Below are 18,234 nucleotides of genomic sequence, written 5' to 3'. Positions count from 1 at the left end.
CACCACTTTAATATCATCTGTCAAACTACACCACTGTATCACCGCTAGTCACGTACTACATCACTGTAACATCACTATTAGCTTATTGCACCACTAGTCACCTACTACACCACTGTAACACCACTAGTCACCTACTATACCACTGTAACATCACTATTAGCTTATTGCACCACTAGTCACCTACTACGCCACTGTAACACCACTAGTCACCTACTATACCACTGTAACATCACTATTAGCTTATTGCACCACTAGTCACCTACTACACCACTGTAACACCACTAGTCACCTACTATACCACTGTAACATCACTATTAGCTTATTGCACCACTAGTCACCTACTACGCCACTGTAACACCACTAGTAACCTACTATATCACTGTAACACCGCTGGTAACCTACTACACCACTATAACAAAAGTAATCACCTACTACACCACTGTAACAACACTAGTCATCTACTACACAAATAGTAACTTAATACACCACTAAAACATCACTAGTATCCTACTACATCACTGTAACATCGCTGGTAACCTACTAAACCAGTGTAACACCACTAGTAACCTACTACACCACTCTAACAACACTAGTCATCTACTACACCAATAGTATCCTACTGCACCACTGTAACACCACTAGTATCCTACTGCACCACTGTAACACCACTAGTATCCTACTACACCACTGTAACACCACTAGTCACGTACTACATTACTTTAACATCACTAGTAACCTACTGCACCACTGAAACATCACTAGTATCCTACTACACCACTGTAACACCACTAGTCACGTACTACATTACTGTAACATCACTAGTAACATACTACACCACTGTAACAACGCTTTTTTAGACATTCTCTCATCTGTCAATGTGATTGTGCTACTATACACTGAGTGTACAAAACATTAAGAACAGCTGCTCTTTCCATGACATAGACTCACCAGGTGAATCCAGGTGAAAGCTATGATCCCTTATTTATGCCACTTGTTAAATCCACTTCAATCAGTGCAGATGAAGGAGAGGAGACAGGTTAAAGAAGGATTTTTAAAGTGGAACTGATTGCGTTTTAACTACTTTGCATGTATGAAACGAACAGACAATCAGAATATCAGCCAAACATATCAAATTCCCAGTTTATGTTACATATCCATCTTCATAAGAGGTTTTAAAAATAGATTATATTTGACTCAACATTCCATGACGTACACTAAGAAATTGTTGGCAGATTAGATGGATGCAGTTCAATGCATGCTTAATGTAATTCACCAATACATTTCTTGATTGTCCAAAAAAGATTACCAGGTAAATCACAGTTGGCCTGGTACATTGTTTGCTGCCTCCACTCTTGATAAGTGCGTGAATTGGACCATTTTCCTGTCCTGTTAAGCATTCAAAATGTAACGAGTACTTCTGGTGTCATGGAAAATGTAGGGACGTAAAAGTACATTATTTTCTTTAGGAAAATATAAATAGTAAACTAAAATACAGATACTCCAAAAAAAACGACTTAAGTAGTACTTAAGTATTTTTACTTAAGTACTTTACATCACTGAGAATAACTGATGAATTTACGCCAAACCTGCTGAATATTACCAGTGTCAGTCAACATATGCAAAAAAAATGGTTCGTCACGAACACTCGAGATAACATGTGAACAGCCTAGCTAACCAGCTCTGCTAGGATGAGTAAAATGGTCAGAGTGAGGTGTTCTCTCATTTGTCTCTGGAAGTAGCTAGATAGCAAGCTAGCCAACTTTAGCCAGGCAGGCAAGCTGTAGAAGGACGTATAGCCTACAATTCCCCGTTGTTTATCAGTACAATTTTGACGGCCAACTAGCTGAAAAAGTTTGAGAGGGTTTATCTAATGTTCTTTTGTTATGTTTGAGCTAATCTTGCTCTGGTTAGCATTAGTTCTTGATCTTGTTGAGAGCCAACCTTTTTATGGTTGTTTGATCAATACGATTGTATGTTTCCCAAATGTAAGAGGACTCCCGTGGTATTGACATATTTGCAGAAATCCATTCAGGTGTATTCTGTGGCTTTTGGCGAATGCTTTCTAATGATCTAAAGTCAAGCTGTTACAACTGCCTGTAAACACACAGGCCAGTTCAAAGTGAATGATAGCAGGCCTATGTGGCAATGGCTTGTTGGCATAAAGGCCTACTGTAGCTCTGATTGGCTATGATGCACCGGTCAGCGTAGACTCCAGTCCTGGATGAGACAGATGTTTTATTTACTGCAGTGTCTACTAAGTGTCCAAACGCACAGAAGCTTTCCCACTCTATACTGCTATAGAATTTTCACAAATGCCTTAGTATACGTAATTCTCAAACGTTCTAAGAATTTATGAAAACGTGAAAATCACCATATCTAAGTGATCGCTTGTCAAAAAATGTTTTTTAAAAGTGTCATATTCTTCCTGGGGGTGTTTATGAACAACTAAGATTTCATGTTGCTAAAATGCTGTCAGTTCCACTTTAAGCCTTGAGACAATTGAGACGTGGATTGTGTATGTGTGTCATTCAGAGGGTAAATGGGCAAGGCAAAATATTTAAATGCCTTTGAACAGGGTATGGTAGTAGGTGCCAGGCGCACCGGTTTGTGTCAAGAACTGCAATGCTGCTGGGTTTTTCACGCTCAACAGTTTCCTGTGTGTATCAAGATAGGTCCACCACCCAAAAGACATCCAGCCAACTTGTCCAAGCCCCGACGAATTGAGGCTGTTCTGACGGCAAAAGGGTGTGCACCTCAATATTAGGAGGGTGTTCCTAATGTTTTGTACACTGAGTGTATGCTGACTACTGTATATTTCATTCTCTCTCACATCCACCCAGACAGGAACTCAGACAGGAACTCAGACAGGAACTCAGACAGGAACTCACAGGTCTGTTGTCTGATTTAGAAAGTAAAGAATCTATCTGAAATAGAAAGTTAAATAAATATCTGCACGCCAGTGAACCCAGATATTGTCTAGAGTTAACATACAGCAGCTCAGTCCACATGTAGGCTAGCTAGCTGTTCAATGGAATGACTGGTAAATACATCACATAGCAAAATCCCCTTTTGTCTCCTTTTGAGTTTTCTCCTCGCAGTCCAACACTTAGGTCTTTCACATCAGTACTGAACTAGAGCTCATTATTTAGACGGAGTTGATGTAAATTAGGCTTTAGCCATGCTAACTGATCGATAAGTAGTCTCTAGGGCGCCTCAAATGCCAAATAGGTTCAGGCACCACCAGGGCCATATGGGAAGGACTGTAGAATGGCCATTTTATGTTTTCCTCACATCACATTTCAAAAGACGGGTCTACATATAGGACAGGTTTTTCCATGCTACGCTGGGACAGATGCCTCTTACATACCAGAGTAAATGTATCACTCCTCTCAGTGAATGTGTGGCTTTGTGTATTTATGTGTGGGTAGTGTATGTTAATGTATAGACCTGCTGTGCGTGTTGTGTGAAGTAAGCAACAGGGAGGGATAAGCATGGGAAGAGGAACAGTCATTCATCTTGGTGGTGACAGGTTTAGGTCAGATGATCCAGTGGTGCTGATACTGACTCTGAGTGGAGAAGAAAGGAGCTACCAAGCTTCCCTGGCTACTCCCTACAAGCTTCGTAGACTATTTTTACATAATAGCTACACAGGCCACTGCACACTCAGCTCCCTCTCATACATCGACACCTCTCTATATAAACTCAGCAAAAAAAAGAAACGTTCCTTTTTCAGGACCCTGTCTTTCAAAGATAATTCGTAAAAATCCAAATAACTTCACAGATCTTCATTGTAAAGGGTTTAAACTCTGATTTCCATGCTTGTTCAGTGAACCATAAACAAGTAATGAACATGCACCTGTGGAACGATTGTTAAGACACTAACAGCTTACAGACGGTAGGCAATTAAGGTCACAGTTATGAAAAGTTAGGACACTAAAGAGGCCTTTCTACTGACTCTGAAAAACACCAAAAGAAAGATGCCCAGGGTCCCTGCTCATTTGCGTGAACATGCCTTAGGCATGCTGCAAGGAGGCATGAGGACTGCAGATGTGGCCATACTGTGAGACGCCTAAGACAGCGCTACAGGGAGACAGGACGAACAGCTGATCGTCCTCGCAGTGGCAGACCACATGTAACAACACCTGCACAGGATTGGTACATCCAAACATCACACCTGCAGGACAGGTACAGGATGGCAACACAACTGCCCGAGTTACACCAGGAACGCACAATCCCTCCATCAGTGATCAGACTGTCCGCAATAGGCTGAGAGAGGCTGGACTGAGGGCTTGTAGGCCTGTTGCAAGGCAGGTCCTCACAAGACATCACCGGTAACAACGTCGCATATGGGCACAAACCCACCATCGCTGGACCAGACAGGACTGGCAAAAAGTGCTCTTCACTGACGAGTCGCTGTTTTGTCTCATCAGGGTTGATGGTTGGATTCACGTTTATCGTCGAAGGAATGAGCGTTCCACCGAGGTCTGTACTCTGGAGCGGGATCGATTTGGAGGTGGAGGGTCCGTCATGGTCTGGGGCGGTGTGTCAAAGCATCATCGGACTGAGCTAGTTGTCATTGCAGGCAATCTCAACGCTGTGAGTTACTGGGAAGACATCCTCCTCCCTCATGTGGTACCCTTCCTGCAGACTCATCCTGACATGACCCTCCAGCATGACAATGCCACCAGCCATACTGCTCATTCTGTGCGTGATTTCCTGCAAGACAGGAATGTCAGTGTTCTGCCATGGCCAGCGAAGAGCCCGGATCTCAATCCCATTGGGCACGTCTGGGACCTGTTGGATCGGATGGTGAGGACTAGGGCCATTCCCCCCCAGACATGTCCGGGAACTTGCAGGTGCCTTGGTGGAAGAGTGGGGTAACATCTCACAGCAAGAACTGGCAAATCTGGTGCAGTCCATGAGGAGGAGATGCACTGCCGTACTTAATGCAGCTGGTGGCCACACCAGATACTGACTGTTACTTTTGATTTTGACCCCCCCTTTGTTCAGGGACACATTATTCAATTTCTGTTAGTCACATGTCTGTGGAACTTGTTCAGTTTATGTCTCAGTTGTTGAATCTTATGTTCATACAAATATACTGCTCAAAAAAATAAAGGGAACACTTAAACAACACATCCTAGATCTGAATGAAAGAAATAATCTTATTAATTACTTTTTTCTTTACATAATTGAATGTGCTGACAACAAAATCACACAAAAAGAATCAATGGAAATCCAATTTATCAACCCATGGAGGTCTGGATTTGGAGTCACACTCAAAATTAAAGTGGAAAACCACACTACAGGCTGATCCAACTTTGATGTAATGTCCTTAAAACAAGTCAAAATGAGGCTCAGTAGTGTGTGTGGCCTCCACGTGCCTGTATGACCTCCCTACAATGCCTGGGCATGCTCCTGATGAGGTGGCGGATGGTCTCCTGAGGGATCTCCTCCCAGACCTGGACTAAAGCATCCGCCAACTCCTGGACAGTCTGTGGTGCAACGTGGCATTGGTGGATGGAGCAAGACATGATGTCCCAGATGTGCTCAATTGGATTCAGGTCTGGGGAACGGGCGGGCCAGTCCATAGCATCAATGCCTTCCTCTTGCAGGAACTGCTGACACACTCCAGCCACATGAGGTCTAGCATTGTCTTGCATTAGGAGGAACCCAGGGCCAACCGCACCAGCATATGGTCTCACAAGGGGTCTGAGGATCTCATCTCGGTACCTAATGGCAGTCAGGCTACCTCTGGCGAGCACATGGAGGGCTGTGCGGCCCCCCAAAGAAATGCCACCCCACACCATGACTGACCCACCGCCAAACCGGTCATGCTGGAGGATGTTGCAGGCAGCAGAACGTTCTCCACGGCATCTCCAGACTCTGTCACGTCTGTCACGTGCTCAGTGTGAACCTGCTTTCATCTGTGAAGAGCACAGGGCGCCAGTGGTGACTTTGCCAATCTTGGTGTTCTCTGGCAAATGCCAAACATCCTGCACGGTGTTGGGCTGTAAGCACAACCCCCACCTGTGGACGTCGGGCCCTCATACCACCCTCATGGAGTCTGTTTCTGACCGTTTGAGCAGACACATGCACATTTGTGGCCTGCTGGGGGTCATTTTGCAGGGCTCTGGCAGTGCTCCTCCTGCTCCTCCTTGCACAAAGGCGGAGGTAGCGGTCCTGCTGCTGGGTTGTTGCCCTCCTACGGCCTCCTCCACGTCTCCTGATGTACTGGCCTGTCTCCTGGTAGCGCCTCCATGCTCTGGACACTACGCTGACAGACACAGCAAACCTTCTTGCCACAGCTCGCATTGATGTGCCATCCTGGATGAGCTGCACTACCTGAGCCACTTGTGTGGGTTGTAGACTCCGTCTCATGCTACCACTAGAGTGAAAGCACCGCTAGCATTCAAAAGTGACCAAAACATCAGCCAGCATAGGGTGAAGCATAGGAACTGAGAAGTGGTCTGTGGTCCCCACCTGCAGAACCACTCCTTTATTGGGGGTGTCTTGCTAATTGCCTATAATTTCCACCTGTTGTCTATTCCATTTGCACAACAGCATGTGAAATGTATTGTCAATCAGTGTTGCTTCCTAAGTGGACAGTTTGATTTCACAGAAGTGTGATTGACTTGGAGTTACATTGTGTTGTTTAAGTGTTCCCTTTATTTTTTTGAGCAGTGTATTTACACATGTTAATTTTGCTGAAAATAAACGCAGTTGACAGTGAGAGGACGTTTCTTTTTTTTGCTGAGTTTAGCAGGGAGATCAGAAGTAAAGGGAACTCATAATATACACAACTACTATACAGCATCGGTGTAGGTTTGATGTGTTTTAGACAGGGTCCATTTCCTGACCCGCTGCCTGCCTCTCACTGGGTTCTTGTGTGAAGGAGTTGACCCGTGTGCTTTAATGTTGTGGTTCCTTTCTTTCAGCACACTACCCCTCTGGAACCAAACCCAAATCAGCCCAGGGGGCCTTTAATAACCAAGGTCAGTGGGGTCATGCCGACATCACACTGACATCATATCATGTCTGCTGGAGACCACTGAGTTGGCCTGGGTGGGGCCAGAGGCAGGGGAAGGACTGGGCCCTATCTCTGGTCCAAGCTGATACAGCGTTTTCACATCGATAGTCCAATCTTATCACCATACACAGCCCTATTTGGTATAGATTTGGATCCTGTTGTTTTATCAGATTTGCACATTAAAGTTCAGCCAGATTTTATGGCCATTGCAGGAGACAGAGGGGAGAGTTTGTAGCTCAGTATGTAATAAGCATCACTAAAAGCCGAATTGGATCCAGTTCAAATGGCAAATGTGGGCTTAACTCAAGGCCCTTTAATTAACCCGTTCAAGGCCTGAATACATTATGCATAAGCCTTGAGAAAAACATCATAAACATGTTGCCAAACGCAGTATGTTATTGAACTAGTAACTGTTTTAGTGAGGGCATAACATGCCCATTTTCAGAATAAGCCCATCTGGCACTTCTGTCACCTTTGGGCCATGCCATTCCTCTCCTTAGGGGGTGCAGCAGAGCAGGTGTCTCCTAAACACGTAAGTCTCTGCCAGAGAGAGAGTGGGCGAGAGGGGCGTTAGAGGGGAGGTGAGTGTCTGATGTGCTCTTTGGATGTGAAGGATTTTTGAATGCCCGGTGGCATTTCACACTAGCGCTGGCACACAAGCATCTGGCTGTGTGGGTGACTCCTGGTGCGTAAAGGTTAGGAAAACAGAGACAGACAGACACAGTGTGATCAGCTCACAGCAGACAGGAAGGACAGACAGACAGTGCGATTAGCATTTACAGAGAGAGGAGGGTGGAGGAATAGAACGGCTGTGTGGCACTGAGAGCACAGAGGTGGAAGATCAGACATTCTGAAGGAGGAGAGAGGATGGTGGAGGTATAGAACGGCTGTGTGGTACTGAGAGGAAGGCGGAGGCACTGTGGAGTACTGAGAGCAGAGAGTGGAGGGGGAGTGGAGAGGGAGGGCAAGGAAGGCGAGGGAGGAGGGGAGGATGTCTAGGATTCTTTGTGGATGTCGGCTTCATGCTTCACTGTTAATGCAATGACCCAGAATAAACCACACGGCATACACAACTACTGTACATACAGCAAACCTCAACGCTTTACATACACACATTAGACTGCATGCCATACAAGGCTAGCACCAAACTACAGTACAATATCACCCAACTACAGTACAATATCACCCAACTACAGTACAACAGCACCAAACTACAGTACAACAGCACCAAACTACAGTACAATATCACCCAACTACAGTACAATATCACCAAACTACAGTACAACATCACCAAACTACAGTACAACATCACCAAACTACAGTACAATATCACCAAACTGCAGTACAATATCACCAAACTGCAGTACAACATCACCAAACTGCAGTACAACATCACCAAACTACAGTACAATATCACCCAACTACAGTACAATATCACCCAACTACAGTACAATATCACCCAACTACAGTACAATATCACCAAACTACAGTGCAATATCACCAAACTACAGTGCAATATCACCAAACTACAGTACCACCAAACTACAGTACAATATCACCAAACTGCAGTACAATATCACCAAACTACCATACATAGAATTGCTGCATTTTTACAATTACATTTTAGTCATTTAGCAGACGCTCTTATCCAGAGCAACTTACAGTAGTGAATGCATACATCTCATACATTTTTCATACATTTCATACATTTTTCATACATTTCATACATGTTTTCCCCCCGTACTGGTCCCCCGTGGGAATCGAGCCCACAACCCTGGCGTTGCAAACACCATGCTCTACCAACTGAGCCACACGGGACCACACACACAGAAGTCACATAGATTGAAGCTCACTATGAAGCTACTCTTTGTACAACAGACACTACCAAACTGTCACCCAATCCCCCTGACTGAAAACATTGCAGCAACAGTGGACTCCGTGAAAGACACATATGTGGCCATAAATGACCATTTACAGTGTCCATGTTCCCATTGTGTCAGTCTGTTTGCATGAACGTCTGTTTCTTTGTCAATGCGGCCTTTCATGTGGAAGACGCTACTGTAGTTACTGTGGCCTTTGTTTGTCTTATGCTCACACACTGTGTGGTGTGTGTGTGTGGTGTTTGTGTGGTGTGTGTGTTTGTGTGTGTACATTTCTCTCCACAGAAGGTTGCAGGATGATGAAGAAGAAAAGTCCAGGTCAGATCCGGCGCAGCAAGTCTCCTGCTGAATCGAGTGAGCTCATTATTGTCTGATCTATAATGTGACTGCCCATGGAAGCCCACACCCGACATAGACCGGCTTCATCACATAGACTATTACAGAGTTACTACTACTCACCCTCTTACTCTCAGCATCCAGCCACCCTGATTCTAAAAGCAGCTAGATTTAAACCAACTGATATGAATGCATGTGGTGATTACTGTTTTTACATGTCATTAATATGATGTGAGTTTTTTTCTGTTGTTTTGATTTAGTTTCATTTCTTCTTCTTTTTTTTTATGTTGAATTATACTTTATGTCTGTAATCTGCATGTTGTTGTCCGGGATTGTATTGCTCAGACAGGGTGTTTAAACTCTGGTGCTCGTTGTCTGTCCTGTGAGTGAGGCAGTGAGGCAGACAGTGTTTACCGGCGGGAACTGTCCTCTAATCGTAGCACAGCACCTTCTGCGCGCCGCACCAAACCCCCACTAATACATAGAAATGGGGACACAAAGAAATCCAGCCTCTGTTTGATCAGGATAATCTGAACAGATTACGAATCACAAAATGATACTAATCCAGATCTGCTGTCCTTAAGCATTGATAAAAAAAAGATGAAATATGAAAAGAAAACAAAGGTAGTGGAGGATTGTAAACATCTGTCTGAAGCGCTTAGAGCGGTTAATATTCTTGACATACGCTGTCTGTGACAAAGAGAGGGCCAACGAGATGTACAACGAGATGTACAGAGGTTTGAAGAGAACACTCAGGAAGGGGCAGCAGTCTCCCTCAGCTCTAACTACTAGACCCGTTGTAACCACTGATTATACAGGTCAGAGGGTTCACTACATGGGTCAAGGGATTATGGCATGAGAGACCGTTAATTAGGCACTTTATTCTCACACCTTGAACAACTAAACATCAATTCACCCAGCGACGTGTACACGTAGGCTAAAACACACACACACGCACCAGGTGCTACCCTAGCTGACGTGTCAGGCTGGGGTATAGTGTAGAATGCTGCTTGGTGTCCCCCTGTCACCCTGTGTCACTCCACAGTGAGTTGGCTGGCTAGTCTGGCTGGTGGCGGGTGAATGTGAGGTCAGTGTGTCCTCCCAGCCAGATTCTGCTGCCCGACTCCCTCTCTCAGTGCTCTTGAATATTTCAGTGAGAGCTGGTGGGGGTCGGGGGAGGGCTTGCCCTTAAAGGCAGCAGATGGACAGCCAAGTGGCTAGTATTCCTCCTAATGTATCCAAGGTTAAGCAGCCTCTTTACAGTCAAGACATGAGAGTAGGGTGGCCACCCGGGTGGGCGACGGATCAGGAGGGGTGGGGAAACACTTAGGGTAGAGGGGCCCCGATTTTACACCGCAGTCAGACACATTATCAAAATAGTACGCTGTTAAATGACACCACCACACTGTTTTCTTTTTGGTTTTTCATTATTGTACATGTAAGTCATCCAACATATACCCTTTTAACAATCACACAGTTTTGTATTGAGTACTGATACACTGATTACTTATATGATTACTTATATGTTTATTAGGCTGGCTTACTGATATGGTTTCTACCTGTCGAGCATGCTTGCCCTCTTATACATCTACCCCAATATTAACCCTTATACCCCAATATTAACCCCTATACCCCAATATTAACTCCTATACCCCAATATACCCTAATATTAACCCATATACCCCCTTCCCCCCGGGGTGGTTTGGGTTTTACAATTTTATTAACACTTTTGTTTTGTTGTTTGTTTGTTTCGTTTTTATTTCAAATGTTTTGTTCTTTTGAAATAAAAGCCATGTTTTCAGTTATCTGTGGTGCATGTTTCTGTTTAACCCCTGCTTCAAAATTGGATTTATATTGAAAGACTGGAATCAGACTAACAGTTGGCTGTATGTGACAGGAGAAGTTCATCTCCTGGCCATTATACTGTCATACAGCATATATACATACAGCCATAGACCAATCTTCTGAAATAGGCTATGGACTAAAATAGATATCTTTATTGCCTTCCTCACCTAGTTCTGTAGATACTGCTTTCATGTCATTCTCTCTACATGACACTGCTACATTTGAGGCCTTTCTTGGCTTTTTACTTTTGTTTTCCTGGTTTTAGTTAAATAGATATTTTAGGTCTGGATGAAGATATGAACTTCATTGCATTGGAGTTGGCTTCATCTGCAAAGCTCTTGGTCCACTGTGCCTGTTTACAATTCAGACTGGAAGAGAGGCTAACCATCTGTTTCAAAGTCTTTCCTTAAGGGTTCTGTTTTTCTCTTAAAGACAAAAGCCTTTTAAAAAGTCTTACTACACAAACTACGACACATCACACCACTCTCAGATGTAAACACTGTCAAGGCCAGGGGTATCCTAGCAACCTGCCAGGGCTGTAGAGCAATGGCCAAATGTCCTCCAGCAGAGAGGAACAAACAGGGACCCGGTCAGTCAGTCAGCCGCCCAGAGAGACTCTGTCTACAACCAAGTGAGGGCAAAGCCCAGGAATGACCCTACTCTGGGGCCAAGGAGTCCTGGCATACACACTGTCTAATTCACTGGTCTCTTTCTTTCTTTCTCTTTCTTTCTTTCTTTCTCCATTTACCTTTCGTATTCTCTCTCTTTACACCTCCCTTTCTTTCTCGCTCCGTTTGGGTTCTCACAGCCAATGGGACGGGCTCCAGCAGCCAGCTCTCCACCCCAATTTCCAAGCAGTCCCCCACCTCCACCCCCAACAGCCCAGGCATCCACCGCAAGCAGAAGGTACCCCATTCACTCCACTACCTAAATAGCACTACCTACCCCCCCCCCCCCCCCCTCTCTCTCTCTCTCTCTCATACTGCCTTCTCCCCCCCCCCCCCTCTCTCTCATACTGCACCTACAAGCCCAATAGCTTAGCTCAGAACTCATTGAATTGGAAGTGTCCCCTAGCTCATTAAGACTTTGATCCTCCCATGTTTTTCCCTGTAGGATCTCTACCTGCCCCTATCTCTGGATGATGATGATTCTCTTGGGGAGTCCATGTAGAGCCTCCTGTCTGTCAGCTGCTGCCTGCCTACCCGTCTCCCCCTGGCCTGCCACTTGGAGGTATCTCTGGTGCTCTCCACCTTCACTAACGGCCAGCATCCTCTAGTGTACTATCCGGGAGGACTTCTCCATTTGATCTCTCCCTGGTGCCACGTGCTATGTCTATCTGACCTTGGCCACCACGGCTGTTCCACCTTTTGCTGCTTGAGAATTCACCACTAGATCTTGTTTTTTATATCCTATGTTGTTAAGAATGTATATGCTGGGCGTATACGACAATGATGTACGAATTACTGCATCTTACAAATTCGCCAAATCCTTCTATTGTGTGAAAGTCCAATGGTTCCTCTTATGCTCTCAGAAGGGGCACATCATTTACTAACAAGCAATTTCAAAGATGCAGTTCCCACAATGTAACTACAAAAGTGTATTTCTTTCCAGTTGAAAACCATGCATTCTGATATAGGGCAAATCACACATTTCTACGATTTTCCCAATTCAAGTGCACAATTCCAAGCAGCAAATGGACTATTTCTCTGGGGTGTAGTAGTCAGTAGTCAAGTTTTGCTCATAATGTCCCTCTTTGTCCTCTCTCTTTCTGTGCTATGGTTCAAGCTGTTAAAAGTAATAAGAACATTTTTAGGGGAAGGCGCTTTAGCCGTGAGAGGTGAATGTCCTCCTTTTCATCTACTGTAAATACTGTGTATAGCCATTGCAACATCCCAGCTAATGCCTAACATTCATAACTATGCTTTCATAAAAACGTCAATACAACGCCTGCCAAACGTTGAGTCAACATAACATGTTTTCTGTGCATCATCTATCTATGAGGTCTTCAAAAACTGCAAGGCACAGTGGCGCCAAGCAGCTTTGAAACCGTGGGCATATAGAGTAGGGGTACTGGGGGAAGTTCTATTAGTGTGTACAAACCCAACCAAAGCCAGAAAAAAAATTGGCCCTTTTTTAAAACAAACAAGCACATCCTTTTTTGTTTTATTAAATAACGGTTTAGGATTCTTAAATGTATTTTGGTGATGATTATTTGAACTCCTTTTTGTGACTGATTCTAAGATGGAGACTTCAATGGAGATGTGATAAAGCCAGGTGTACTTATATTGAGGCAAGTTTAGAATAAATGATCCTTACAATAAAAAATGTCAAAGCCAAAGTATATATTGTATCAAGCAAAGTGGAAATCTAAAATGAAGATCATCCGTAGTTCCCCCAGTGGAGACATACCTGTCTGCTACTGTGCTGTACTGTCTGCTTGTTACTGAGGCCTCCCATGAGACCATTCTAACCAGACCATGTCCTTGTAGGGTAAATAGATTTTCACCAGCACAGAAAAAAATAAGTACAGCTTCTCACATTTTGCATGGCTAAATCTTTTTTCTTAGCGCTTACTGATTGAATTCAAAGTTTAGATAGGAGGAAATTGAATTGTTTGTTCGGAAAAAAGTATTATTAAAAAAATGAAGTAATATATATGTATAAAACATTGTTCCTTTTCTTGACGGATAACACATGAATGGTTATAGTAACGTCATGTTCCTAGAGAGGATGTCCGGCGAAATCTGATTAACACATCATTGTGTTATAGTGCAGGCATAGGGACATTTTTCTGTGGCAGTCGTCCCAAAGAATAGTGTGAAATACTAGACCAAGTATTACGTATGTAAGGTATTTACGTATGTAAAGTGATCCAGTGTGAACCTCTCTCTGGATCTGACCCAAATCTGACCCAAATGAGCAGCACAGCACACTCTCGACTACTTACACCCGCCATCTGCAGGGAGTGATGTCACTGTGATGTCAGCACTACAGCTGCATGTCCACTTTTACATCTTCTGGGAATCAACACTTTGTAAAATAAAAGTCTTTTCTGGAGAATTCAGTTCTACTTTATCTCACCAGCTGTTCAATATCTTGTCTCTTTGCCCCAGATTTTCTACAGCTTAACATTAACAGTGTCGGTCCGTTGTTTTGTGTGAAGCTGCCACCACCATATAATACAGGAGGTGTGGGCCAAACTCTCACCTCCAGTGGTGCCTTTTTTTTTTGATTGGCGTCTTTTGATAAAAAAAAAACAAATAAAAAAACAGGAAAACTAAGACATGTCCTCTTTGTTAACAAACTGTTTGTAAAGCATTTTTAAATGTCTTGAATTGTAGAGCTGCCATCAGCGCAGTGTGATCTCTCATACATTGTTTTGTAGAATGCCAGGGTAACTATAGTGCAAACGTACTCTCCTTCTGTTCTCTTTGAATGCATCTCTGATGGAATGACTTGGGTTACTGGGAAATGTACAACGTCCTCTTTAATGGTGTTTTTGCAATGTCACAGTGGCTTGTTTCAGTGCTTCACTCTATGTATTAACCAATTCCCTTTTGCAATTAAAAGAGTTGTATTCCACCTCCCGTTCTGGCTGTACTCAAATGATGGCTGTTGGCTCAGTCTTAACTGAACAATACAATTTTACATTTCTGTCTGATTGTTTTAGTCCCACCACTGCCATACATACACACGGTACCAATCCATATTCACATCCATGAATCTTATCATGATGAAGTCACATCACAGTCCATCTCCAATCTGTTTTTGATCAATACTAGGCGTGGTCTGTGTTGCAATGGACCCTACTGTGTAATATTTGCAGCAGTTCCTCTTAGCTGTATTCTGAAGACATGCAACCGTCGCTGAATGTAGAAGGAATTTTAAGTGATCATATCACCCTTTAAAAATAGCAAGGGAAACAACTGTGATACGTTACCATGGTAACACAATACAGGTTTTGGGGGTGTATTTGACGGTGTCCATGTGAGTGTATTTTATTCTCTGTGTGTGTGTGTGTGTGTGCGTGCGTGCGTGCGTGCATGCGTGCGCGTGTGTTCTTGGTAGGGGGAAGTCTGGATGAGACGTCAAGAGGTAGAAAAGAGCAGACGCTGTGTGAAAAGCATGGTATTACTATTCTGTTCATGATCACCATTTTGGCCGTCTCAATCACCATGGTAACTGGGAGTCTCTCTCAACAGTAAACGTTAATCTCCAGTTTAAACAGGGGGTGTCTGGGAAATGAAATGCACTGTACACTACTGGGGACTGCTCCCCACGTTTACACTGCTTTCAATGCAGCTGAGACAGTGGCACTTTAGTAGACCTGCCGGAGCTACTGCCGAGCACTGAACCACTGCTACTGCTGTTCTGTACTGTTTCCTCTGGTAAAACCTAACCAGACGTCTGGAAGACATTCTGTCTCACCAAAGAGCATGTGTCCAAGACAAGTCATAAAGACAGAATAGCATGTCAATTATTTCCAAGTAGTAAATACATCTATAGACAGACAAAAGCTGTCTAAATCCATCATATCATTTACTACAGTATATCTTAAATGTTAGTCATGATTTACCAAGATCTGAATGCAAGCGTAACTAAGGGGTCTATTTGATCTGATTCGCTGAGGAGTTACAGATTGCGCAATAGAAATGTTATAGTCATTTCCGATTGAGCCGACATATTCACCGTGAATGCAGTCTCCGCGAACGCGGGAACGTTGCCTTTAAATTTCAATCACGCTGTAACGCTGAACTTCCGCCATACGGATTGAATAGAGCCCTAAAACTGCAGTAAGACAATCCTAAGAAAAAAACATTTATCAACACATGTTCTTAACCACCTGTACGGGCTAAATACATCCACAATAACTGTGTACCTTACACTATTCAATACAGATGCATGTAATTCATCCACTTGGATATGACATCCTACAGTTATATAAACTCAGGCATTCCTCTAACTTGGTGCAAAAACCAATTGGTCCTCATAAACCCCAGCACACCGGCAGAGAGATGGTCGACCCTAATGACTACCTTATGCAATTATGCGCACACTCTCAACATACAGTACCAGTCAAAAGTTTGGACACACCTACTCATTCAAGGATTTTTCTTTATTTTTACTATTTTCAACATTGTAGAATAATAGTGAAGACATCAAAACTATGAAATAACACATATGGAATCATGTGGTAACCCCAAAAGTGTTCAACAAATCAAAATATATTTTAGATTCTTCAAAGTAGCCACCCTTTGCCTTGATGACAGCTTTGCCCACTCTTGGCATTCTCTCAAGCAGTTTCACCTGGAATGCTTTTCCAACAGTCTTGAAGGAGTTCCCACATATGCTGAGCACTTGTTGGCTGCTTTTCCTTCACTCTGCGGTCCAACTCATCCCAAACCATCTTAGTTGGATTGAGGTTGAGTGATTGCGGAGGCCAGGTCATCTGATGCAGCACTCCATCACTCTCCTTCTTGGTCAAAAAGCCCTTACACAGCCTGGAGCTGTGTTGGGTCATTGTCCTGTTGAAAAACAAATGATAGTCCCACTAAGCGCAAACCAGATGGGATGGTGTATCACTGCAGAATGCTGTGATAGCCATGCTGGTTAAGTGTGCCTTGAATTCTAAATAAATCACAGACAGTGTCACCAGCAAAGCACCATCACACCTCCTCCATGCTTCACGGTGGGAACCACACATGCGGAGATCATCTGTTCACCTACTCTGCGTCTCACAAAGACACGGTGGTTGGAACCAATAATCTCAAATTTGGACTCGTCAGGACTCATTTCTGAGGCTGGTAACTCTAATGAACTTATCCTCTGCAGCAGAGGTAACTCTGGGTCTTCCTTTCCTGTGGCAGTCCTCATGAGAGCCAGTTTCATCATAACACTTGATGGTTTTTGCAACTGCACTTGAAGAAACTTTCAAAGTTCTTGAAAATGTCTGTATTGACTGACCTTCATGTCATGATGGACTGTCGTTTCTCTTTGTTTATTTGAGCTGTTCTTGCCATAAATGGACTTGGTCTTTTACGAAATAGGGCTATCTTCTGTATACCACTCCTACCTTGTCACAACACAACTGATTGGCTCAAATGCAGTAAGAAGGAAAGAAATTCCACAAATTTACAATTAACAATTTACAATTAACAATTAACAAGGCACACCTGTTAATTGAAATGCATTCCAGGTGACTACCTCATGAAGCTGGTTGAGAGAATGCCAAGAGTGTGCGAATCTGTCATCAAGGCAAAGGGTGGCTACTTTGAAGAATCTCAAATATAAAATATATTTTGATTTGTTTAACACTTTGTTGGTTACTACATTATTCCATAAGTGTTATTTCATATTGTTGACGTTTTCACTATTATTTTACAATGTGTAAAATAGTAAAAAATAAAGAAAAACCCTTGAATGAGTAGTTGGGTCCAAACTTTTTACTGGTTCTGTAAATTCACACATGCTTGCACACACACAAACACACACACACACACTCATACACAGACATACTGTACACACCATATGACAAAGTTGATTCGAATTGGACAGTGCTTTTGGACATATCTGTAAAATAGTATCTTACCATACTCAACATTCTACCATGGTGCTAGGAATCCCCGGATAGAGTCAATTTAAGAGACCATTCAAACCTTTATACAATACTGTATGCAGGGGTGATGTTTTCATGAATAACCAATACTATCATCAATGGGGTTGTAAAGAAATGTTCCTCACTACAATATTACTCAACAATAATAAACAGATTGATAATATAGTTCATTTGTTCGATAATGTAGCTAAGAAACTAACATTGTTTTCGTGTATTATTTGGAACAACCCGAAGGACGGTTTACCTTAGAAGGCTAGTCCACAACAGAATGAACAGCCATAAGTCATCCCCTATCAGCCATGGATCATAAAGCTATTCATCTGTGGTCATTACTGAACATTATTACTGATAACAATGACTGATAAACACTGAATATTTACAGCACGTTAGTCAACAGACGGCCCAAACTGCCTTCATATAGTTCACGTTCCAGTAAAGAACAAAACAATCATGATTGTCTGATCATCTCATTTGGTGGTTAAGCTGTCCATGTGTACGATACTCTGTCATGCCCTCTTTTTTGCCTT

The 18,234-nt window shown here is 43.3% G+C and overlaps 1 protein-coding gene across 2 annotated transcripts in view; it reads left to right on the top strand.

Annotated features, from left to right (window-relative positions):
- LOC106603110 (neuronal migration protein doublecortin) overlaps positions 1-14,673 on the top strand; it is a 76,392-nt gene extending 61,719 nt beyond the window's left edge. The window contains exons 5-8 of one of the 2 annotated variants that reach the window (XM_014196346.3): positions 6,939-6,995; positions 9,196-9,264; positions 11,900-11,997; positions 12,205-14,673. In XM_014196346.3, coding sequence (XP_014051821.1) covers positions 6,939-6,995; positions 9,196-9,264; positions 11,900-11,997; positions 12,205-12,261 — 281 coding nt within the window. In that variant the 3' untranslated portion in view covers positions 12,262-14,673. The remainder of the gene's footprint in view (positions 1-6,938; positions 6,996-9,195; positions 9,265-11,899; positions 11,998-12,204) is intronic. The other variant, XM_014196347.3, reaches the window with a different exon arrangement.
- Positions 14,674-18,234: the final 3,561 nt, after the last annotated feature.

Source organism: Salmo salar, chromosome 04 (assembly GCF_965601325.2).
Source record: "Salmo salar chromosome 04, fSalSal1, whole genome shotgun sequence".
Lineage (NCBI taxonomy): Eukaryota > Metazoa > Chordata > Actinopteri > Salmoniformes > Salmonidae > Salmo > Salmo salar.
The sequence above is the reverse complement of the archived record's forward strand: the minus strand, read 5'-3'. Positions and strand labels throughout refer to the sequence as shown.